This window comes from Borostomias antarcticus (assembly GCF_949987555.1).
Source record: "Borostomias antarcticus genome assembly, chromosome: 6".
In the NCBI taxonomy this organism is placed as follows: Eukaryota; Metazoa; Chordata; class Actinopteri; order Stomiiformes; family Stomiidae; genus Borostomias; species Borostomias antarcticus.
Window position 1 is genome coordinate 8,726,083 of NC_140239.1, and position 24,942 is coordinate 8,751,024.

Below are 24,942 nucleotides of genomic sequence, written 5' to 3' on the forward strand. Positions count from 1 at the left end.
TTTTGCATTTATTGGCAGTCAGTTTACCTACCTCTGGGTCCACATCTGCATATGCCTGCCTAATCTGCTCTCTGCTTCTGTGCAAGGACTCCAGACCTCTCTATTTCAGCAACTGAAATTAAAACAGTTTATTTGGTCAGTTTATGGATGCATGTAGAAATGCCACAGGTAGAGAGAGGGAGACTACTGTGCATATGTATAGGCTTCTGATATTGGCTAGAGAGAGAGAGAGAGAGAGAGAGAGAGAGAGAGAGAGAGAGAGAGAGAGAGAGAGGAACACGTTTCAATAGCCTACCTGTCACCCTCTTGTCATGTTTCTGATACGTTTTCAGATGAAGCCCTGGGATCCAACACTTTACTAATCTTTTGGAGAGCTGCATACCCCAACCCTAACTCGTGCGCTAAGAGGACCATCCTCACATTGACATCAAATGCAACATCATTCCTAGTTGTATCATGAAGCCGAGTCGATGTGTAGACACTTTTGCGATAGCCATTTCTCACAAAGACTGCACTCTAAGAGCAAAGTACTACAGAACCCACTATTCTGAGGATCTATGTTAATTTTAAGACCAGTCCCTGCACAATTAGGACAAATCAACCCAGTTATCAGCTCATTCAAACGCGCCGCATCTCTCTGCTGCTCACTGGACATGCTAACGCTAGCCTCATCTCCCTGCTGCTCACTGGACATGCTAGCACCGGCTAATGACAACTTGCGCGAATAGGCACTTTATATCTCATAAATGTAAACCTTTCCATTTAGTTTCTCTTGTTTTCTGTTCAACCTTGCGGGCAAACACTGTTGTCGTTGTTGCTTATTACGTTTAGAACGCTTTACAGACGGCATTGTTTGGATTAGATATCAGGAAGTGGAAACGTGTCACATGACGCGCTGAACCAATCACGTTCTCAGAAATCAACAACAGCCAATGAGATTTCACGGTTAGCCTTTGTATTTCCACGATTGGTTGCTAATACAAATGAATACGAACAGGTTTGGTTGCGATAACATTGTGCTAGAGAGCCAGAGCTTTCTAACATGGCGACAGACTGGAGCGGCCAGGGGTGTACGCTAACTTTATGCGTTTTTCTGTGGATTATTGCGGGTGGACGGGCCGAGACGGGGGTCGCGGAGACCGGGACGGGCACCCGGATCTTCGGCATGCGGCTAGAGAGGAGCGACAAGCCAGCCACGACCACGGACGACGGGGTCATCCAGGTGACTGAGGAGAGCAACATCCTCCTCCGGTTCTATGGGCTGCAGCTCTTCCCCAACACCTCGGCGCTCATCAAGTTCACGGAACCGGACAACGGGGAGGATGACCACGGCGACGTGGGCGCCAGCGGTGACCCTTTTAACAGGACTTGCGCTTTCTTCACCAAGGATTTAGTTGTCAAGCCGGGCATGAACGTCAGCGCGGGCATGACGTCGGGGGTCCTCAGTCTGAAGATCAAGCCGCTGCGCAAGAGCGAGCCCGAGAAGATGTTCGGCTTGTGCGTGAAGGACAGCGACGGCAGGTGGTCCATGCTAGGGGAGGACGACGGCAGGCTGCGGGTGGTGGAGGAGAAGAAGTCCCTGATGCCCATGTGGCTCCAGGTGATCCTCATCGCCTTCCTCCTGGTGCTCTCTGGCATGTTCAGCGGGCTCAACCTGGGTCTGATGACGCTGGACCTCATAGAGCTCCGCATCGTGAAGAAATGCGGCACGGACAAGGAGAAGAAGTACGCCGGCAAGATCGAGCCCATTCGCAGGAAGGGGAACTACCTGCTCTGCTCGCTGCTGCTCGGCAACGTCCTGGTCAACACCACGCTCACCATCCTCCTAGACGACATCATAGGCTCCGGCATCGGCGCCGTGGTCGCCTCCACCATCGGCATCGTCATATTCGGCGAGATCGTGCCCCAGGCGCTGTGCTCCCGCCACGGTTTGGCGGTCGGGGCCAACACCATCATGGTTACCAAGCTGTTCATGCTGCTGACGTTCCCGCTGTCGTGGCCCATCAGCAAGCTACTCGACTGCGTCCTGGGCCAGGAGATCGGCAACGTTTACAACCGGGAGAAGCTGTTGGAGATGCTGAAAGTGACGGAGCCCTACAACGACCTGGTCAAGGAGGAGCTGAACATGATCCAGGGGGCTCTGGAGCTCAGGAACAAGACGGTAGAGGACGTGATGACGTCGCTGAACAACTGCTTCATGATCCACAGCGACACGGTGCTGGACTTCAACACCATGTCGGAGATCATGGAGAGCGGCTACACGCGCATCCCCGTGTACGAGGACGAGCGCTCCAACATCGTGGACGTGCTGTTCGTCAAGGACCTGGCGTTTGTGGACCCCGACGACTGCACCACGCTCAAGACCATCACCAAGTTCTACAACCACCCGGTCCACTTCGTGTTCCACGACACCAAGCTGGACTCGATGCTGGAGGAGTTCAAGAAAGGTGTGTGTGTGTGTGTGTGTGTGTGTGTGTGTGTGTGTATGTGCACTTGGAGGAGGAGGAGGAGGAGGAGGAGTAGTAGTGTGTGAGCTCAGACAGTGTGGTATCGCCTCCGGAGAGACAGGCAGGCCTTTTGTTTTGTTTTGTTTTCCGTAGACTTATGTGTTGTCATCTGAGAGTCTGTTGTCCCGACCGGAGGGTCAGACGCCGGCGCTGTCTATTTATGGCGTGCTGGAGGTCAGGCCTCCTGCTGGGACGGTACTTGGGCTTTGTCCAATTGTCCTCAGTGAGATGGCCAACACCTGCTTCAGAGCTGTCGCTCAGAAATACGTAACTACGCGAGACCAGTAGATGGGTGTGAGTGTATGTGAGGGTGTGAGAGAGGGAGAGGGAGAGAGAGGGAGAAAGAGAGAGGGAGAGGGTAAGGGGGAGAGAGAGAGAGAGAGAGGGAGAGGCATGTAAGGTGATGGTTCTGTACTCGAGGAGTCATCACCACTGACAGTGACACTTAAACTCTCTTGTAATATTATGTTCTGAGGGGTACATGATCATGTGTTCTAAGAGCGCTTGTCGTCCCCTCACTATGCTGTTACACACACACACACAAACACACACACACACACACACACAAACACAGTCTCTCTCTCTCTTTCGCACACACACACTCTGTCTGCTCCTGAATCATTAAGCTGGTCTATGTCTCCAAACGCAGCTGATCATCCTCTCCTGAGGACTCACTCACTCACTCTCTCTCTCTCTTTCTGTCTCTCTCACACTTACGCACGCACACACACACGCACACACACACACACACACACTCTCTCTCTCTCTCTCTCTCTCTCTCTCTCTCTCACACACACACATTCTCTCTCACACACACACACACTCCCGCAGGGGATTGTTTTTCTCACTCTCCAAGGCATCGTGTGTCAAGGTCACAGACAGTAGACCATAGCCGCCTCCCCTTTCGTCACACACACACACACACACACACACACACACACACACACACACACACACACACACGTGTGTTTACGTCTGGTCCTAGGGAGGAATGAGGAGGATTCTCATGTTATGGCATTCTTCCCTCATTAATCATGGGTAAACTGTGGTTGGTCTTAATCCAACATGTCTTCCCTCATTCATACTGGGACGAGGCCAGAGTCCCACTCTGACGGGCGGGGTTCCGTTTCCGGTCCAGCTCTCGCGCCGCTTCCTCGACAGACCGCCGCTGACCGGCTGGCTCACTCTTCTTGCCCAAATTGATCAAAAGGTCAAAGGTCGTAGCGTCCTCCACGTCTGTCTGAGAGACCGCCGTCTGTCTTCTGTTGAGTGGATGCACACACACACACGCCTTCAGCTCATCAACTGTCATTGGTTGTGTTGTATTGTGGTGTGTGTTGTGTTGTCTGGGCAGTGCAACTGTCAGTTCCATGGCAACTTGCATGACTACTGACTCCTGCCCCCTCCCCCTCCCCCACATGACGAGTTCCAGCCTCTGCCCCATGGCGCCAGTTGCCACGGCAGCCACCTTTGTCCCACCACTTTCTTTGATGCCCCCCCCCCCCCCCTCCCCTCCCATCTGTCTCTTTGGTCCTGGCCAAGGGAGTGGGCCGTACCATTCCACAGGATAGGTGATGAGGACGGGGGCCGGACTGAGACGTTGACGCAGGATGGATGAGGAAGTGTGCAGATGGACTGTCCCGAGTCCAGGTCCAGGTTGTTTACAGTAATTCACCCATGACTACTTTCTCAGGAAAGGGTTCGTTTAGTTTTCCCCCTGCTGTGAGTCATTTACCAACCACCTAGGATTCCCCCGTGTGTGTGTGTTTGTTTGTGTGTGCGTTTGTGTTTGTGTGTGCGTTTGTGTTTGTGTGTGTGTGTGTGTTTGACCTCTTCAAAGCAGATGACTTTTTGAAAATTCCCTACTATACCCTACTATAGAGTTATTTCTTATCACACATAGCTAAAAGCCTATCAAAATTAAGCTTCTGAAAACATTAAAAGCTAGTTTAACCTTTAACCTTTACTTGCGAGGCCCAAGGCTGTGTTGGTCATGTTTCAGGAAGTAGCCTACCGTCTGTGTTTGGGTTATTATGTGTTTGGGTCCCCAGATAGCAGATGACTAGTACTAGGTGCTATAGACTAGAACCCTGTCGGTACGGTTCTGTTCAGATCGGTACGGTTCTTACAGAAGTTCTGTACAGAACCCAGTTGAGGCTGGCACAGTTTCTGTATAGAACCTTTTTGAGGTGAGACAGCACCTTTCTATTTGGAATCTTTTTTAGAGTTGTTATAAATGGACTCCGTATAGGACAGTTGTTCAGAGTGCAGGTCCTGAGCCTGGGTTCATCTGTGGCCAGCCCGGTCCCGCTGGCGCCGGTGAACGACCCGGTCACGTGGGCCGTGGTTCAGCGGCAGTTAGCCCTTGTGGAAGCCCCGCCCACTGTTCCCTACAGGCAGGCGTCATGTGACACTCAGCCAAACCCTGACACAATTATGTACCTGTGCTGTATACTGTACCACCCTCCTCTCTCTCTCTCTCTCTCTCTCTCTCTCTCTCTCTGATCTGTCTGCAGTGTTCTGATTGGTTGGCCTCTCTTGACCTTTGGACAGAGAGACCCCCCACCCCCCTCCTCCTCCTCCTTGCTTTTACAAGGGATGGGCTTGACACACACACGCACGCACACAAACACATGCGCGCGCGCACACACACACACACACACACACACCTTTACTGTTGAATGTAATGTTGCCCAATCGGTGTGTGATAAGGCCTGTCTCTGGGCAGAGCTGGTTGTCTGTTAGCCAAGACAGAGTCAGGGGCGTGTTCCTCTTTCTCTCTCTCTTTCTCTCTCCTCTCTTCTCTCTCTCCTCTCTTCTCTCTGGAATAGAAAGAGAGAACTCACGTGTTGACTCTACTCCGGTATTCTTCTGGAACTGCTGGCTGCTTTTCGAGGTTTTCGTGTGTGTGTGTGTGTGTGTGTGTGTGTGTGAGAGAGAGAGAGAGAGAGAGAAAGAAAGAAAGATGTGTTCTCTTAGGTCTTTTTTTGAGTCAGACACATGCAGAGTAATGCACACACACACACACACACACAGCTCCTCAGCTGACTGGTGTGTTTCTCCTGAGGAGGCTGGTTCAGAGGCTGTACTACTGAGCCAGGGAGGGTTAATACCATCACAGGCCAGATAATACCCTCCTCTCTCACGCTGTCAGCCCTCTCTCTCTCCCTCTCTCTCTGTATCTCTCTCCCTCTCTCTCTCCCTCTCTCCATCTCTCTTTCTTTCTATCCCTCTCTTTCTCCCTCAATGCCCCCTCTCTCTCTCTCTCTCTCTCTCTCTCTCTCTTTCCCTCCCTCCTTTCCTTCCTGTCTTGCCATTGGAGTTGGAAGTGCTGACAGGGCAGTTGCAAACCACTCGACTCCTTGACAAGCTGTATGTATGTGTGTGTGTGGGTGTGTGTGCTTGTGTGTGTGTGCGTGTGTGTGTGTGTGTGTGCGCACGAGTGAGTGAATGTGAAAGATGTCAACACACGCAGTCTACACAGTCGTGCCATAATGATATTAGTCAGTGTCAAGAAAAGTGCTGCTCAGCAGAAATAACTCGTCCCACCGTGTCACAGTGTCTAGCCAGTCTTGAGAGTGTGTGAGAGTGTGTGAGAGTGTGTGAGAGACAGAGAGAGACGCAGGGTCTGGTCAGTCTGTCAGCCCGCCTGCTTTTTGGTCCCCCAGAGTGAGCGTTTGAGCAGCGTTAGTCGGTAACCTCGCGCTCCTGACTGCGGTAGTGGAACAGCCTGAGGCCACACTTCCTTATTGACAGGAAACCTCCTGAATCTGGCTCCAGACTAGAGAGAGCTGAGGAGTTTGATCTTTGAAGGGACGACAGGCTGGAGGTTGGAGCTTGGAGCTGAGAGATGGCTGGTTGGCTGGTATAACAGGTTGGTAGGTGGTACGACGGGTATAACAGGCTGGTAGGTTTGACCTGACTGACCCCCCCCCCCCCCCCCCCCACCTTCCCACACACACACACTCACACTCACACACAATAGGCATATGTTTGGACAGGCTACTACTCACCCATACAAGATGTCAACACAAATGCCAATGCGTTCTTCACACAGACACACATTCTGGAGCCGTCAGTCAGCAGTCACATCAGGCCTGGAGGAGCATGAGGTCTAGTGAAGAGAGACAAGTCTCTGTGTGTGTGTGTGTGTGTGTGTGTGTGTGTGTACAGGTCCTGTGCGTGCCTGTGCAGATTTTGCCACCTTCTGTTGTGTTTCATGACAAACAGCTTACCTCTGTACCCACAACAGCAGGTACAGCAGAGAGAGAGGGGGGAGAGAGAGAGATGGTGGGGAGAGAGAGAGGGAGAGAAATGGGGGGAGAGAGAAAGAGAGAGAGAGAGGGGGAGAAAGAGCGAAAGAGGAGGAGAGGGAGGGAGAGGGGAGAGAGAGAAAGAGAGAGAGGGGGAAGGAGAGAGAACCTAGTGTGTCTCTAGTGGTAGTGCTGACGACAGTGTGACTCCCCTCTGTTCCCACTTCCTCCTCTATTGAATCTCTCTCTCTCTCTCTCACACACCCACACACACACACACACACACACACACACACACTCACTCACCACCATCTCCAGAAAGGCCTTAGTCATCCATCCATGATGTTTCTTTAATGAGTTGTATGTTCTTCACAGATGATTAGCATGTTGTTTCAACCCTGTCAGTCAACACACACACACACACACACACACACACACACACAGTAGAACATGGCGGTAGAACATCAACATGGTTCCGGTCATGATGGTAGACTCCCTTCTCAAGAGACATAAAGTCCAAACACACCAGACCCTCCTCTCCAGGGCTAAGCTCCTCCTCTCCGGAGCCAAGCCCCTCCTCTCCAGGGCTAAGCTCCTCCTCTCCTAAGCCAAGCCCCTCCTCTCCAGGGCTAAGCTCCTCCTCTCCGGAGCCAAGTCCCTCCTCTCCAGGGCTAAGCTCCTCCTCTCCGAAGCCAAGCCCCTCCTCTCCAGGGCTAAGCTCCTCCTCTCCAGAGCCAAGCCCTTCCTCTCCAGGGCTAAGCTCCTCCTCTCCAAAGCCAAGCCCCTCCTCTCCAGGGCTAAGCTCCTCCTCTCCAGAGCCAAGCCCCTCCTCTCCAGGGCTAAGCTCCTCCTCTCAAGGGCTAAGCCCCTCCTCTCCAGGGCTAAGCTCCTCCTCTCCAGGGCCAGGGTGTTCCTGTAACTCTGCTCCAGATCTGGACTCCAGAACAAAGATGAGTCTGTAGACACTGGAGAATAGCCTATCCCTCTGCCTTCATTATTGACAGTGGGCTTTCAGAGGTGTTTGTGTGTGTGTGTGTGTGTGTGTGTGTGTGTTTGTGCGTGTGTGCGTGTGTGTGTGTGTGCGCACGTGTCTCTCCCAAGGTAAAGCAGTTGCTTTGTCAGATGGTTTGTGTGTGCGTGTGTGCGTGTGTGCGTGTCTACAGAGCCTGTGTCTATTGATGCTGTTTCCTAGTAACCTATTGCCGGCTCTTCTAGGCTATATTTGATAGGAGATGTTTTCTGGAACGCACGCGCGCGCACACATATACACACACACACACACACACACAGTCATATTGTCTGATAGTTGTGGGTGTTTGTAGATACTGCCAGCCTGTGAGTGCTCTACCCTAGCAACATCATCCATAATTGATAACCTTCTGAAACAAACTCCAGGAGCTTGCTCGATCACCTTGTTGAGAGGGGTCAGGGAAGAATTTTTACAGCTCACTTATCTGGCCCCCGGGTGATTACTGTTGTTTTGCTTCCCTCTGGAATATGTAGGGGTGGGTCGTATACCCACCTCCCTTGTTCTCTGTAAAGCGCATTGTGTTGTCTCTGGGTATGAAATGCGCTATACAAATAAAGCTTTGATTGATTGATTGATTGATTGATTAATTCTGTCCAGCCCCTTTACCCACTAGGCATTTCTAAGCACCTGGTGAGTGGGCGTCCCAGTGACGTTAAATCATCCTGTAGCATTGATAACGTCCTGGTGAATGGCTCATTAACCCCTTCACGCTTGTGTTTGTCTGGGTGTGGCTGTGTTTGCTCTTCAGTAACAGACTGACCATAGAGGCCAAAGTCCAGCCCCAGCCATAACCACCTATACACATTAACATGTTAGGGGTGTACAGTATGGACTAGGGTTAGGCCTTTATTGACCAATGGAGGGGGTTGAACTAGGTTTAGGCCTATATTGACCAATGGAGGGGTTGGACTAGGATTAGGCTTTTATTGACCAATGGAGGGGGTTGAACTAGGCTTAGGCCTTTATTGACCAATGGAGGGGGTTGGACTAGGGCTAGGCCTGTATTGACCATGGATGTTTGTCCACCTAGTCATGCACTGTTGGGCCTAACACTAGGAGAGTCATAGGCCTGCATTTCTGATGTTTATATCCAGGTGAAATATAAAACTGAAGAAATAGCATAGGATAGCACGCCTCTTTTAGAACCCCTCAAACTACTGTATAGTAGCCTAGATCAACTTCATATGCAAAGGCATGTGGTCCCAAAAGATATGAATCAGTGAACACAGTTCAGTAGATTAGTATCAATCGATTGATTGATGATTGATTGATTGATTGATTGATTGATTGACAGTGTTGGGTTGAGTTACTTTCAAAACGCTACACATTACTAGTTAGGTTCATTTAAGTGTAACACGTTACTATTACAATATTACTTTCTGTGTACAGTAACTTATTTGTTAGTAGTTACTTATTTGAGTTACTATCATCAAAATAACCGCAGAGGTATGACCATAGGCATTATAAACTGGAAGAGTGTAAAATACAACACAAGACCTAGAGCCTTCTTATGTGGCATATAATGATATGACAACACAGAAAGTCAGTTAGCAATTTTCCATGCCATTTTTATTAATAGAACAATCTTGGACATACAGTATGTGAGAATGAAAATAAAAGTATACAATACAGCAAACCAATATTTTACAAGCTAGGCCTACATCAACTTACATCAACCTTTTATACTTTTATTTAATTTTATCTACAGATAAACTGAATTCAACCAATCCATGGTTGAACCTAATTGCTGTCCCAGCCTACAGTAGGCTAGGCAGACATGGCAGAATGCAGAATGTACAGTAGGCTAGGCAGACACACGTGTTTTCATGCCTATCATTATTTCTGTGCCATTTTGTGCCTTCAAAGCATCAAATCGATTCAATATTGGCACAAAATTATTATATATTTTTTTAATTATTACTTAAATTCTGTGTGTAGGCCTTCTTAAAATAACCGTCATTGTAGCTGTTTTCCTTCAAGAACCGAAAATAGTCAAAATAACAGGTCAGAATAATACACCTTTTTACAAACACGATTATCAGGCTCAGATTGTTTTTTGCCGCTGTAGTGTTCAAATCTGGTAATCATGTGTTTGTTAGTTTTTGTGGAGGTCTGCGAGGGCCCGAAATGTCGGCCTCAACCCAGTCCGCCCCCGTGGCATTCTGGCTCGGCACTACCCTAGCCTCACGAGTTAAGCAATTACTCTTCCTAGCAAACAATTAGCCTACCTGCCCACAAACTGATGCTTCAGTTTATTGTTCAGTTAATGACTCACCAGTTCGCTGTCAGATGAGCAACAAAACTGCTTGCGTTAAAGAGTCTTAACATTCCTCACAAATCTTCACCAACCGGTTAAAAACTAGACAATCACAGGTAAAACTATTTACAGTTAATTCCACTCCGCTATTCATTTGCATGCGCTCAATGAAAAACTGCTTTTTCAATGATTTTTCAACAGCTGAACAACTTCCTGGCACTAAATAATTGTTTTGATGTCTTCCAGTTAGGATTTTGACCACACTTCAGCACTGAGACTGCTCTTGTTAAGGTCTTCAATGACATCCATTTAAACAGACAATGGCAGAATTTCAGTCTTAGTATTACTGGATCTCAGCACTGCATTCGACACAGTTGACCACAACATATTACTAGGCCGACTGGAAAACTGGCTAGGAATTTCTGGCAAAGTGCTAGACTGGTTTGAATCCTACTTGAAGGACAAGGACTACTTTGTGTCTATAGGCAATTACAAATCTAAGCGGACAAAAGTGACCTGTGGAGTTCCCCAAGGCTCCATTCTGGGGCCTCTTCTGTTCAACATTTTCATGCTCCCATTAGCTCAAATTATGGAAAACAATAAAATATGTTACCATAGCTACGCAGATGACACACAAATTTATATCACCATATCACCAGGGGACTATCATCCCATACAAGTACTGAGTAAGTGCATTGAACAAATCAATGATTGGATGTGCCAGAACATTCTTCAACTAAACAAAGATAAAACTGAAGTAATTGTTTTTGGAGCCAAAGAATAATGATTAAAAGTCAGCGCTCAGCTTCAATCAGTAATGCTAAAAACCACAAACAAAGCCAGTCATCTTGGTGTAGTCATGGACTCAGACCTGAATTTCAACAGCCACATTAAGACAATTACAGTCAGCCTACTATCACCTGAAGAACATACACTATATTGCCAAAAGTATTTGCTCATCTTCTTTACACGCATATGAACATCCTATTCTTAATCCATAGGGTTTAAAATGACATCGGCCCACCCTTTGCAGCTTCAACTCTTCTGGGAAGGCTTTCCACAAGGTTTAGGAGTGTGTTTATGGGAATTTTTGACCATTCTTCCAGAAGCGCATTTGTGAGGTCAGACACTGATGTTGGACGAGAAGGCCTGGCTAGCAGTCTCCGCTCTAATTCATCCCAAAGGTGTTCTATCGGGTTGAGGTCAGGACTCTGTGCAGGCCAGTCAAGTTCTTCCACACCAAACTCGCTCATCCATGTCTTTATGGACCTTGCTTTGTGCACTGGTGAGCAGTCACGTTGGAAGAGGAAGGGGCCATCCCCAAACTGTTCCCACAAAGTTGGGAGCATGGAATTGTCCAGAATCACTTGGCATGCTGAAGCCTTCAGAGTTCCTTTCTCTGGAACTAAGGGGCCAAGCCCAGCTCCTGAAAAACAACCCTACACCATAATCCCCCCTCCACAAAACTTCACACTTGGTACAATGCAGTCAGACACGTACCGTTCTCCTGGCAACCGCCAAACCCAGACTCGTCCATCAGATTGCCAGATGGAGAAGCGGGATTCGTCAGTCCAGAGAACGCGTCTCCACTGCTCTAGAGTCCAGTGGCGGCGTGCTTTACACCACTGCATCCGACGCTTTGCATTGCACTTCGTGATGTATGGCTTGGATGCAGCTGCTCGGCCATGGAAACCCATTCCATGAAACTCTCTATGCACTGTTCTTGAGCTAATCTGAAGGCCATATGAAGTTTGGAGGTCTGTAGCGATTGACTATGCAGAAAGTTGGCGACCTCACTATGCACCTCAGCATCCACTGACACTGCTCTGTCATCTGTTGGATGGGTGAGTGAATACTTTTATCAATATAGTGTATCAAGGAATAAAAGATTTATGTCTCAGCAGGATTTGGAAAAACATGCGTCCATGCGTAATGGTGTGTTTACAGGTCTCTCTAAAAAATAGATCAGACAGTTGCGGCTGATTCAGAACGCTGCTGCTCGAGTCCCTAACACTAAGAAATGGAGGATCACATCAGGCTTCCTGTCTGTCAAAGAATGTACTTTAAAATACTGCTGTTGTTTATAAAGCACTGAATGGTTTAGGGCCAAAATACGTTTCTGATCTGCTGCTACGTTATGAACCATCCAGACCTCCTGAGGTCGTCTGGCACAGGCCTGCTTTCTGTCCCCAGAGTTAAAACAAGACATGGAGAAGCTTTCAGTTTTTATGCTTCACATCTGGAACAAAACTGCAGGTCTGCTGCAACTTTCAGTTCTTTTAAATCAAGACTGAAGACTTCTTTTTGCCGCTGCTTTCTATTAAATCAAATAATTACTCATTCGAACACTGCGCTGTAACTTTTATTCTTGTATTTTATTTTTCCTGCATTTAGTTTTAAATATCCTTTTTATAATGTGTCTTTTGAATTTCGTCCTTTTATAATGTCTTGACGCTTTTAATGTGTCATGTAAACACTTTGAATTGCCTTGTTGCTGAAATGTGCTATACAAATAAACTTGCCTTGCGCTGTGCAGGAAAACCACACTAGGCTACATTAAGGTACAGTAAAGTTGCTTACTTAACTAACTAGCCAACGCAGCCAGCTCAGCTGTGTGTATTCGGTCTGGCCTATTTTCACATCTCTCGCGCAGGAACGCTACATCAGCCAGAGCCTGACTCCAAACCCTAACTATGCATAAAAAAATTTGCCCGAGCCCAGTCCTAATCTGTCCATGGTGTCAAGCCCCGTTGGGTTTGCAGGCCTCTAGTGTTTGTAATTCAAAAAGTGTATTCTGATTTGTATTTTTACTACCGTAAATCCTCTAATAGTGGCCTGTATCCAATTATAGGCCCGGTCTCTTATAATGGCCGGGGGCACGGTCAACACAGACAAATACAGGCTGGCTACCTATACAGGCCGGCTACCTATACAGGCCGGGTCAAAAAGTGAGGGGAAAAAAGCTCTGGGCTTTACGGTAGTTTTGGTTGCTAGACACGTACATATTATTTACAGCTGAATATTTTCGTCAATAACCTTATTAACCTTGGCAGGGCCTTAAACTCAGTGTTTACATACAGAGTAAAGTTACCTCAGAGTTCTGTTTCCTGTGTGTGTGTGTGTGTGTGTGTGTGTGTGTGTTTGTGTGTGTGTGTGTGAGAGAGACAGAGACAGAGACAGAGAGAGAGAGGAGAATGTGTGTGAATGTGCTGTGAATGTGATGAAGTTATATTGTTAATAGGTAAACAGGCTGTTTACAACCGGTAGGCCTCTTTGATTTGTTTTGTTGGATGACACAGAGCATATTTTTTTATTTGCGCAATGTTTTTGCAATAAAAGTCCTGCAATTAAGGGATTATGTCCATGAGAGTTTAATTTTAAGAAATAAAGTTACAAACTTACAAAAGGCAAACTTGTCCTGCGACGTCAAAAGGCTTACACACAGAATTTATAGCTCAATGAGAACCTTTTTTATAGTTCAATATTCACCTGTACTTGCTATTAGTTTATGAATTGGCCTTAGCAAGACCCCAACATTTTTTTTCATGACATGGCTGCATGAGACCCTGTGAATTTATTATTTTAGAATTTTGGTGTACTGGCTAGTACACTGGCGGGAAATCTTGTGGTGGAAGTGACGCGTTCTGTGTGTCACAATATCAGGAAGACAATAAACACTTCACCCCGCAAATTTATCTACATGCACATAAAAGAAAGAAGACCAGTATTTACCAGCATTGAAGCCATCCTTCCAGAAAGTCCATTGAAGTAGTTACAACCTTCCAATCCAGTCTGCTCCACGCACATTTGTTATATATTTTTTCCCATCATTACAGTGAGTGAGTGGAGAATTGTGGGAAGTGTGGTTCTTAAAACGCAGTGCAGATTTTATCACAGAGGGGCCGCCAAAGTGCCGAGATATCTCATGTAGCTTTTCGCATTTAATCCAAATAATATCAACTGAAACAAGCATGACTGTGCCCCTTTAGGAAATGTATCCATACACTATACATAGCCTACAACAAATCTTCTAAACTCCAGTTGATTTGGTTGCAGGGGTTTGAAAGAACCCCACTCATACATTGGTAATGTTAGCTAGTTTACCTTGTTGGTTTTCCAAGGAATTTCTGCGACAAGCTTTCTAAAAGTGGGTAATTCTACTATTGACAGAGGTCGCATATCTTCAACAACATGCTCTGTCACAAATCTCCTTTTGTAACGAGGTTCAAACATGGTACATCGAGATCCAGAGAAATAATCTCTTCTTTTTCACTGTAGACAGTTCCCTCGTCTTTCACATAGATCGCACTTCACGATGACATTGTTGCTGCCCTTTTCTTTGATCAACTCCAAGGAATGGGAGTAGGCCGTTGCTATCCGTTTAGAAAACGCAGCCGGTTGCCATTGTTGTGTTCTGTTTGGGGGATATGCTTTGTGGTGTAGCTATGCAAATTCCAGTTGCGCTGTGGTCAGGTCTAAGTTGCAGCCTTTACTCCCCACCCCATCTGAACCTCTCTACCAATCATTCATCCTCATCCTCCCCCACTCCTGCCGTATCAATCTCAGCAATCAACACACAAACAATAAACTTCCTTCTTCCCCGTGCTCGAAGCCACGAGTGGCGGTCTGTGTTTTGGTCATGTACAGTAGTAACGTATTATTATTATTATTATATTACTTTGTGACATAGTAACTGTTATAACGTTGCTAAAATCCTATCGGTAACGCAATATATTACTTAGTTACTGCCAAAAGCGATGTTACTGCACTTTTGTAGCGCGATACACCCAACTCTGTTGATGGATTGATTGATTGATTGGTCTCTTCAAGGTAAATCCCACCTGGCCATCGTACAGAAGGTGAACAACGAGGGGGAGGGCGACCCCTTCTATGAGGTCCTGGGATTGGTCACTTTAGAAGATGTCATCGAGGAGATCATCAAATCAGAGATCCTGGATGAGTCAGACCAGTACAGTGAGTCCACTGGCTTATAACACCATTATAACACCCTTATAACCATCATAGGTTAATAATGTTTACAGCAGAATCCGAAATAGGTTTTATTGTCACTTCTATAATACACACTCGGCATACAAAACACATTTAAAAACAGAAGACATTTAAGACAACAGGCAGTGTTAAAAGTGCTGATGCATGTTCATGTGCAATGATGCAATCGCATGTGCAATAGTGCATGACACCATTATAACATGAATATTACATCATCACATGGTTTATAACACCAACCACCACAGGTTTATACCATGTTTATCACACCTTTATAACTTGAATATTGCACCTTTGGTTTATAACACCTATGTGTCTTTGTTTGCTCCGCCCAGCTGATAACCGCAACAGGAAGAAGGTGGCGCCCAACAAGAACAAGAGGGACTTCTCTGCCTTCAAACACGAGAGCGAATCCAAAGTCAAGATCTCTCCTCAGCTGCTATTGGCTGCTCACCGCTTCCTGGCCACAGGTATGGACATGCCAGCTCCGCCCCCTCATACATAAACATAGTGTTGTGCGTAGAGAAGGAAGCTCCATGTCCAGCCCTCTGTCGCTTCCACCCTCACTTGCCCCTCGCTGGGTTCGATCTCAGGTCCTCTGACCTCCAAACACACGTGACCACATCCCTTAAACACGTGACCACATCCCTTAAACACACGTGACCACATCCCTTAAACACACGTGACCACATCCCTTAAACACACGTGACCACATCCCTTAAACACACGTGACCACATCCCTTAAACACACGTGACCACATCCCTTAAACACACGTGACCACATCCCTTAAACACACGTGACCACATCCCTTAAACACACGTGACCACATCCCTTAAACACACGTGACTACATCCCTTAAACACACGTGACCACATCCCTTAAACACACGTGACCACATCCCTTAAACACACGTGACCACATCCCTTAAACACACGTGACCACATCCCTTAAACACACGTGACCACATCCCTTAAACACACGTGACCACATCCCTTAAACACACGTGACCACATCCCTTAAACACACGTGACCACATCCCTTAAACACACGAGACCACATCCCTTAAACACACGTGACCACATCCTTTAAACACACGTGACCACATCCCTTAAACACACATGACCACATCCTTTAAACACACAACCACATCCCTTAAACACACGAGACCACATCCCTTAAACACACGTGACCACATCCCTTAAACACACGACCACATCCTTTAAACACACATGACCACATCCCTTAAACACATGTGACCACATCCCTTAAACATGTGACCACATCCCTTAAACACACATGACCACATCCTTTAAACACACGACCACATCCCTTAAACACACGAGACCACATCCCTTAAACACACATGACCACATGCCTTAAACACATGACCACATCCCTTAAACACACATGACCACATCCCTTAAACACACATGACCACATCCCTAAAACACTGCTTTAGCAGCTCGGTGACAAAGGTGGGCGTTGTTTTTTTGAGTTTAAACAATTCAACTAGGTGACATCTACACAGATAAGGAAACTACATTGCCAGCCCATGCTACATCATGCTACGATGCTATATTTTCATGCTATATCTATATGCTCTCTGCTCTGCCGTGCTCTACTCTCTGCTCTGCTCTACTGTGTCAGCAATACCCTTAAACCTCAAACCATGTCCCACCAGATACGCTGCTGTCAGAGTGGCACTGTTCAGCAGCATAGCTTCACTGGGAATCATAGCGTTATACAAGTGGAATAACAATATAATGACACTGCAATAAATGAGTTATACCTGTACATATTTTTGTGGAAGATTGTCAGTCACTCCCCATACTGTAGTTTTAAGTGCCATGTCACTGTCTGTACCTCTATACAGGCGCAAGGTCACTAGCTTGGAGCGATGCACAGTGAGATATAAGGTGCTTCTAGTGTATGGGCCGCTGCAGTGTTAGCATTAAAGATTTAGCATTAGCGTTAGCCAGGGCTAGCATGACACTGCACTTCACTGTCTAACAACAGCAGAGCACTGTTGGAGCATGTCTGAGTCTACTGCCAGGCCGACTTCCTCTCTGTACTGCTGCTCTGCTTGTGCAACTCTGTCTCTCTCTCTCTCTCTCTCTGTCTTGGGCTTTTTCTCTCTCTCTCTCTCTCTCTCTCTCTCTCTCTCTCTCTCTCTCTCTCTTTCTTTCTCTCTCTCTCTTTCTCTCTCTCTCTCTCACTCTGTATTTCTCTCATCCTCTATCCCAGATTCAGATTCAGATTTATTTGTCACATGTACATGGTACAGTGTACAATATACAGTGAAATGTTGCTTCCGGCTCCATAATGTGCTCTAGATTACATACAATTACAAATTACGCAATTTACAAATTATACAGAGCTGTACAAATAAAGCCAGCATGGATGGATTATGTACTCTACTGCTCTCTCTACTGCTCGCTCTCTCTCTCTACTGCTCTCTCTACTGATCTCTCTGCTGCTCTCTGTACTACTCTTTCTACTGCTCTCTCTACTGCTCTCTCTCTCTCTCTCTCTACTGCTCTCTCTACTGATCTCTCTGCTGCTCTCTGTACTACTCTTTCTACTGCTCTCTCTACTGCTCTCTCCACTGCTCTCTCTACTACTCCACTACTCTCTCTACTGCTCTCTACTACTGCTCTCTACTACTGCTCTCTACTACTGCTCTCTACTACTCTCTCTACTACTCTCTCTACTACTCTCTCTACTTCTCTTTATGCTCTGCTTTCTCTTCCTGTTTGCTCTTCCTTTCACTCTCTCTTTTCTTTCTCTCAGTTTGTGTATCTCTCTGTATCCTCCCACCTTCGCGCACACACACACACACACACACACACACACACTGTGCATTATGGGAATGAAACATCATGTGTTAACATCTCATTAGCCCTGTTGACAAGCAGAGTACTGTTTGGCTTTGAAAGCCATCAATCAACTCCAGACTACAGACCAGAGTCTCATTTTCATCAACACTTAATGTTGCTAGTGCCGGGGGGAGGGGAGGGGGGGGGGTATCCAGCAGCAGCAGCAGCAGCAGCAACAGATATCCATATCCAAGTTCAGCTCCTGTTTCCAGTTTTGTATAATTGTTTCTGTAATTGTTTGTTTTGTCTTCAGTGATTAAATAAGACTAATCACCCCCCACCCCCCCCCCCCCATCCTTCCAGAGGTGAGCTTGTTCAGCCCGTCCCAGATCTCAGACAAGGTTCTGCTGCGGATGCTGAAACACCCGGACGTCATCCAGGACATCAAGTTCAACGAGAGCGACAAGCGCTGCCTCCAGCACTACGTCTACCAGCGAGGCAAGGCCGTGGACTTCTTCATCCTCCTACTACAGGTACGAACGCGCTCTCCACCTCCCTCTTCATCCCTCTCTCCACCTCCCTCTCCATCCCTGGCTCAGCTCCACCTCCCTCTCCATCCATCTCTTCACCTCCTTCTCCATCCCTCCCTCTACATCTTTCTCTCCACCTCCCTCTCCATCCCTCCCTCTCTTCATCTCTCTCTCCACCTCCCTCTCCATCTCTCTCTCCACCTCCCTCTCTCCACATCCCTCTCTCCACCTCCCTCTCCATCCCTCCCTCTCCATCCTTCTTCTCTCCACCTCCCTCTCCATCCCTCCCTCTCATCCCTCCCTCTCTTCATCCCTCTCTCCACCTCCATCCCTCCCTCTCCATCTCTCTCTCTACCTCCAACTCCATCCCTCCCTCTCCATCCCTCTCTCCACCTCCCTCTCATTCCTCGCTCAGCCTCACCTCCCTCTCCATCTCTCTCCCTCTATCCCTCCCTCTCCATCCCTCTCTCCACCTCCCTCTCCATCCCTGGCTGAGCTCCACCTCCCCCTCCATCCCTCGCTCTCTGCCTGTTTCTTTCTCTTGCTCTCTTTCATCCTTTCTCTCGCCTTGCGTTCTATCTCTTTCTGGCCATCTGTCTGTTCCTTCCTGACTGCTCAGTGGTAACCCTGTCCACCGTGTCCTGGGCCTGGACCGGACCGGATCTGGGCAGGGTGGAGCATCGTGGTCCAACGACCTCACGTTTCTGTAACGGTGTTGAGCGGCGGCGTCCGGGAGACAGATGGCGTGATGCCGCAGGGGGCAAGCTTTACTCAACCAAGCCCCGTCTTGGGAGCCAGTTTGGGTTACGACAGTTTGGGTTAAGTCTGTGGGTTACGACATGAACACACAGTGGTGTTTATTTGTTTATTTGTTTGTTTGTTGCTTCATGTGGATGGCGTGTCAGCCAATGCTAAGGATGTGTGGTTTGGTCACACTTTGTTTTGAGTGCCTTATTGGTCAGGCTAGGACTGGGCGATATGGGCAAAAAATTTAATCTCTATATATTTATATATATTTTGCAGTTTTATGGATGATTCACGATTTTAATCATTTTTTTCTGTCTACATGGACTCAAGATAAAACATGATTGAAATAGTTTTCTTTATCAACTTTTAGTCTGAAAGAGAAGAAAGAGTGAAACATTTAGTGCCATTCAAGAAGGCCTGTGTCATGTATTTCATCAGTTTCTGTAGATGTCCTACTACAGGCTATGCTAATGTAGATGGGCCAAAAAGAGGAACTGCTTTCAAACAAACCAGAAAATGCACTGGACAAAGGTTGAAAGACAGGCAGTCTAAAACAGAATAGTTGTTCTTTTGTAATAAAGTTCCTATTTGAAATAATTGTTCTTAACTTCAAAGAGAACCATGAAATCTCAGATGTTACAGTATAGAAGAAAGAAAAAGTAACCTTCAGATTAACTGCATGTCCTGATATTCTCACGTCTAACATGTTCCTACCTGGACACACAATTCAGGCTCAATTTAAAAAATAAAAAAAAAATCTCGCTAGTGCAAAAGCATGTTGGCATGCATTTCCCTAACAAGTTCTAATGCATTGTCATGGGATTGGAATAGATGGGTAATATCTAACCTCTGAATCTTGGAAATGTGATTCAGGGTCTGGAAAGGCTCTTGTATCTTGTCTTCTTCTTCTCCTTCTCCTTTTCTTCTTCTTCCTCTTCGTCTTCTTTCCTTCTCCTTCACCTTCTCCTTCTTCTTCCTCCTTCTTCTTCTGCTTCTTTCTGAAGTCTGACTTCCCATGCATGAAAAATCACCTAAATTTGCACATGGGTCCAGTCCTATGCCAGAAGTCCTCAACTGGTATTGGGGGCCAATAGTCCTGAGAGTGGCGCTACAGCAACCGTCTAAAGTTTAAAACTTTAAAAAATCGAATCAGCCATAAGTGCTATCGCTTTGCAACCACCACCAACCTGTAGGCCCAAGTGAGCAGAATCTTCCCTTTTCTTTGAGCTGGCAGAAATTACAGTATGAAGTCCAATTTCTCAAAAACTATAAAACCTATCAAACCCTACTCCTCCCACATTTTTGGTCAATTGACACCCCAGTTGCTACACTACATCTACAGACTGTCCTCCACAAACGGTCTTCACAGATTTTTGAAATATCAAAAATTGAGCCCACAGCGCATCAAAATGTTTTACTGTAAACAGTACGGTATGCAGCTACTGCAAATACTCACTCAATAAATCTCCAATGTTCATGGAAAAAATGACAGTTTTCATGACATGGTAGATGTAGTAAGAACATTTTTCACATTTTATCTCAAACTCAGACTAAGACTAAAGTCTGTCCCCTCAAACTACTGCTGTTCCTACAGGAAAAATGCACTACCCACAATCCTGTAGTGCAACAGCAATGTCTCCACCAATCAGAGATGATGTTGTTGGCAACTCCGTCCCAATAGTAGACCCTAGGACTACAACTGGCTAAATTGACTCTGATTGAGAGGACACCTGTGCCACTTTGTTTGATTGATTGGTTTCCACCCATCTTGTTAGTCTGTGTATATATAGCCTACATGTATCCCCCCTCTTGTTCATTGTCTGTTCATTATTTGCTGTAACTGTATGTTGTCCCTAGTGTGGTCCTGTGCCAACTTGTAAGTCTGTAAGCTTGTACTGTAAGCTTTGTCTTTTGTTCTCCACTTGTTGAGTGTATACCTTGGTTTTATTGTTTAGTCTAGTGTTTTGTGTTGTTTTTGTTTTTTTGCCACTTGTGATGCCTTTATTTTAACAAACATTTTGTGGAAACTTCTGCAACCTCCATGTTACATGCACCTGTGACATTTACAGTACATGCAACCCATGTGATTGTGATGTTTAAAGCTTCAGATACACTAGTAGACTTTCACAATCTTAACAGATTATGATGACTGGGAGACGACGATTTTTGTATGACAACTGAAAAACTGGGTATCGCACATTTAACGACTGGACCAACGAGTGACGAGTTTACGCTACACGATTGCGTCCAGAATCTGCTCAAAAATATCAAACATGTTTGATATGCTCCGACTCGCGCCGACTCGGATCGGGAGAAGTCTGTTCTCATCATACACTTGGCAATTTAAATCTGTACCCCTCATACACGTGCCAAATTGCCACTCCGACCACCCCCAACTAGTGCAGACTGCTGCTGACTAGGACAAACTGGTTGTGAATCGTTTATAAAATCGGGCATAATATCTTGTAGTGTATCCTCAGCTTAAGTCAGTGTGAAACCATCTATGGCTTCTCACATGGTAGGTAGCTCAACAAGAGTTCCAGCCCAGGGGAATGCAGAATCAAAATGCTAATGCATACTCCATTGTGCTGTGTGACATGATTTTTTTTGCGACAGCGCATGTTTTCGGTGGTGTGTGTGTGTGTGTGTTACACAAAAACTACTGGAGCGATTACACAAAAACTACTGGAACGATTCTCACAAATCTCTGTGGAAGGGTGTAGCATGGTCCAACTTAGAACCCATTAAATTTTGGAGAGCAGCCGAAGCACAGGTCGGGTCCACGGGCTGCCCAAACAAGGCCAGCCATTCACCTCCATTTTTTGAACCAGGATTATGCAAAAACTACCAGAACAAATTTCATGAAACTCGGTGGGACGGTGTAGCATGGGCCAAACTACAACCCCTTACATTTTGGAGTGGATCTGAATCACGGAGGTCCACGGTCCGCCAAAACACAGCTGGATTGGCCGTTCACCTCCATTCATTTTTTTGTTCTATGATTACGCAAAAACTACCATTCCGATTTTCATGAGACCTGTTGGAGGGGTGTATCACGGGCCACCTAAGAACCCAATTAAATTTTGGAGCAGATCTGAATCATGGGCCGGATCAACGAATGAAAACAAAACTTAGAATGAAGCCAGCTCCCTGTGTGGGCTGCTAGAGACACAAGGTTTGGACTGGGCTGTGCAGGGATGGCGGTGTGTGTCCAAACATGGCCCGGATGGCCATTCACCTCCATTCATTTTTTGGGCTAGGATTACACAAAAACTACCAGACTGCTTTTCATCAATTAAGAACCCATTCAATTTTTGCGTGTACAGAGCCGCGAAATGTATTCAGGGGTGGAGGTCTGTGCTCTCTGAGCATCATTTCTAGTTATTTTCTGAAATCCTTTTTAGCCTAGAGACAAGTGACAAACAAATACAGGTGGATAGGGGCTTTATCTTAACAGCTTTAATATCCAGTATTCTTTTCCGGTTTGCTGGAGCCAATCAAGCATGCCCCTCGTTAGTAAAGTTGTTGTTGGTAACGTCCGCCTGGCGCCAGTAACATCAGTAAGTGAGAAGCTAGGTAAACTAGTGATGAATTTCATGGCGTAGTTAGATGAAACTTAACATTTCATTTCATTTCAAACCTTTATTTATACTCGTGAAGCACTGGGGTTTCCCTCATTTACAGTGACGATGAGTGTTAGTATTTGCTAACATTTCGTAAGTTTAAATGTTAGCAAATATATTTTATTTATATTGTTGAATGTTCGGACAGAGAATGTTCGGTCAACTGTGACTTAGAAAAAGTGTCTGGTTTAGTTGCATGGTGTGCGTCAAAGAAGGTTAGCTGTTTGCTAGCTGGTAGGGGTGTAACAATATATCGTGCCACAATATATCGCGATACAGAAACGTCACAATACGTATCGTCAAGGTGAAAACAATATTGTGATATGTTTATTGTATATCAGTGAACACTGGCTACACTATGCTGGTAACAAACACGTCTTTTGTCTAGGCCTATCTATGATATTACAACAGTTAAGCTCTAAATTCACAAAGTGTATTGGAGTAGAAATGTGGAGAAATGCACTATTGGTGTGAACAACAGCACTACTGCAACGCTTCACACCTGCCCTTAGTGTATCGTATCGTATTATCGTCAACCCAATATCGTGTATTGTATCGTATCGTGAAATTAGTGTATCGTTACACCCCTACTAGCTGGCGCTCATTCTGAGCTAGCATCCTTGCACACTCACTAGCTAACGAGCTGATGCACTTACTAGGGCTGCTCGATTAATCAGATTTTAATTTAGATTACGATTTGGGCTGTCAACGATCATTAAAACTAAATAATCGCCATAAAACGATTTTGCACAAATCAAGTGCACCCTACACTGCAGAGCTATACTGCGCTTGACACTTTAGTTCAAAGCGAGACGAGTTGTCAAGCGAGGCGCACGCATGCTCCTCTCGAACAAAACACGACAAGAAGATTATGGCAGCAGAACGAGAGGTGGACAAGAGAGCTAAAACAATGTCAGTGGTGTGGAAACACTATGGGTTCGCGGAGACGGATTTGGACCAAGTTGACACGGTGTGTAAAATTTGCTACGCAGTCGTAGCTGCCCCTCAAAGTAGCCCTTCTCAGTCCCGTTGTCGCATTCCGCTCGCTCATGCCAGACAACAGTCCTTTCCCGCTCCATTCATTTTGCCGTCAAAATAAATCGGTGTCGGCCTATTTAGGAGAGGCACTCATATTTACAAGTGTCAGATAAACATGAAACGTCACTCACCTAAGCAAAAGGGTCTATTTTAACAAATGCTGGGTTTTGAAGCCTCGGCGCTACCATTAAATAACTTATTTAGACGCGTTCTGTCCGAGTGAAATTATTTTTCCGAGGTAGTCTTCTTCTGTGGTGGTGCCGGTGCTTTGAAGCTTCTTTATTTATCAGTTTTGGCACTTTTATTAATTTATTTATCAAGGTCAAGGTTCACTATTTGTCTCCCATGGGAGAAATGTATCTAATCCAAAGAACATTGTTAAAAAGAAAAGCCACTGTCAACATTTAATAAATTAATTGTTATCAAAGTCAATAATTTGATTTGTTAAGAAAATTTGTTAAGAAAATTTTAAAACTTTTGATTAAAAAAAAGAATTCAATGAATAATCGTGTTAAATAATCGTGATCTCAATATCAATCAAAATAATCGTGATTATGATTTTTGCCATAATCGAGCAGCCCTAGCACTTACTATTCTGATAGAACTAAGCTTTATGGAATATAGTACATTATACCCTCAGTATAGATCTCAAATTGGTCTGTTTTTCCATACATGGACAGTTTTTTTTTGAGAGAGTAAGGTCAAAAGTTAAATTACTGCATTGCCCACCGCAACCCAATATCCAATTAGAATAATGTTATAAATTGATGTGGATCAATACCTCTTATTTTTGCCTTTGGCTGACAACAAAAGAGGGAGATGAGGATAGAGAAGGAGACAGAATTGGATGGAGTCCACACAGAGAGAGAGAGAGAGAGAGAACCAGGTGAGAAAGTGGACAGGTCGAGACAATGTACTGTTGTAAGGCAGCTTCTCTTTTGCCCACATCATTGCAGCGGCCTCCACAATGATTTCACATAATTATTGTGCAGTGTATTGATTTACTGTTATTAAATGTGGAACCTCATCTTACAGTTATTTACATCACAAATACTCTGCTTTTTTTATTATCACATATGTCATTCTCTCATACTGTATGTCATAATATGTGATTGTCAGTGCAAAGAGGGAGA

General features: G+C 45.8%; 1 protein-coding gene across 2 annotated transcripts in view; it reads left to right on the forward strand.

Moving 5' to 3' along the window:
* Nucleotides 1-1,042: 1,042 nt before the first annotated feature.
* The window catches only part of LOC311310791 (metal transporter CNNM4-like), a gene marked incomplete at both ends in the record, with an annotated part of 40,541 nt that continues 16,641 nt past the window's right edge, over nucleotides 1,043-24,942 (forward strand). For both annotated transcript variants that reach the window (XM_084440356.1, XM_084440355.1), the window contains 4 exons: nucleotides 1,043-2,447; nucleotides 14,878-15,021; nucleotides 15,390-15,524; nucleotides 18,235-18,404. In XM_084440356.1, the coding sequence (XP_084296482.1) occupies nucleotides 1,043-2,447; nucleotides 14,878-15,021; nucleotides 15,390-15,524; nucleotides 18,235-18,404 (1,854 nt within the window). The remainder of the gene's footprint in view (nucleotides 2,448-14,877; nucleotides 15,022-15,389; nucleotides 15,525-18,234; nucleotides 18,405-24,942) is intronic.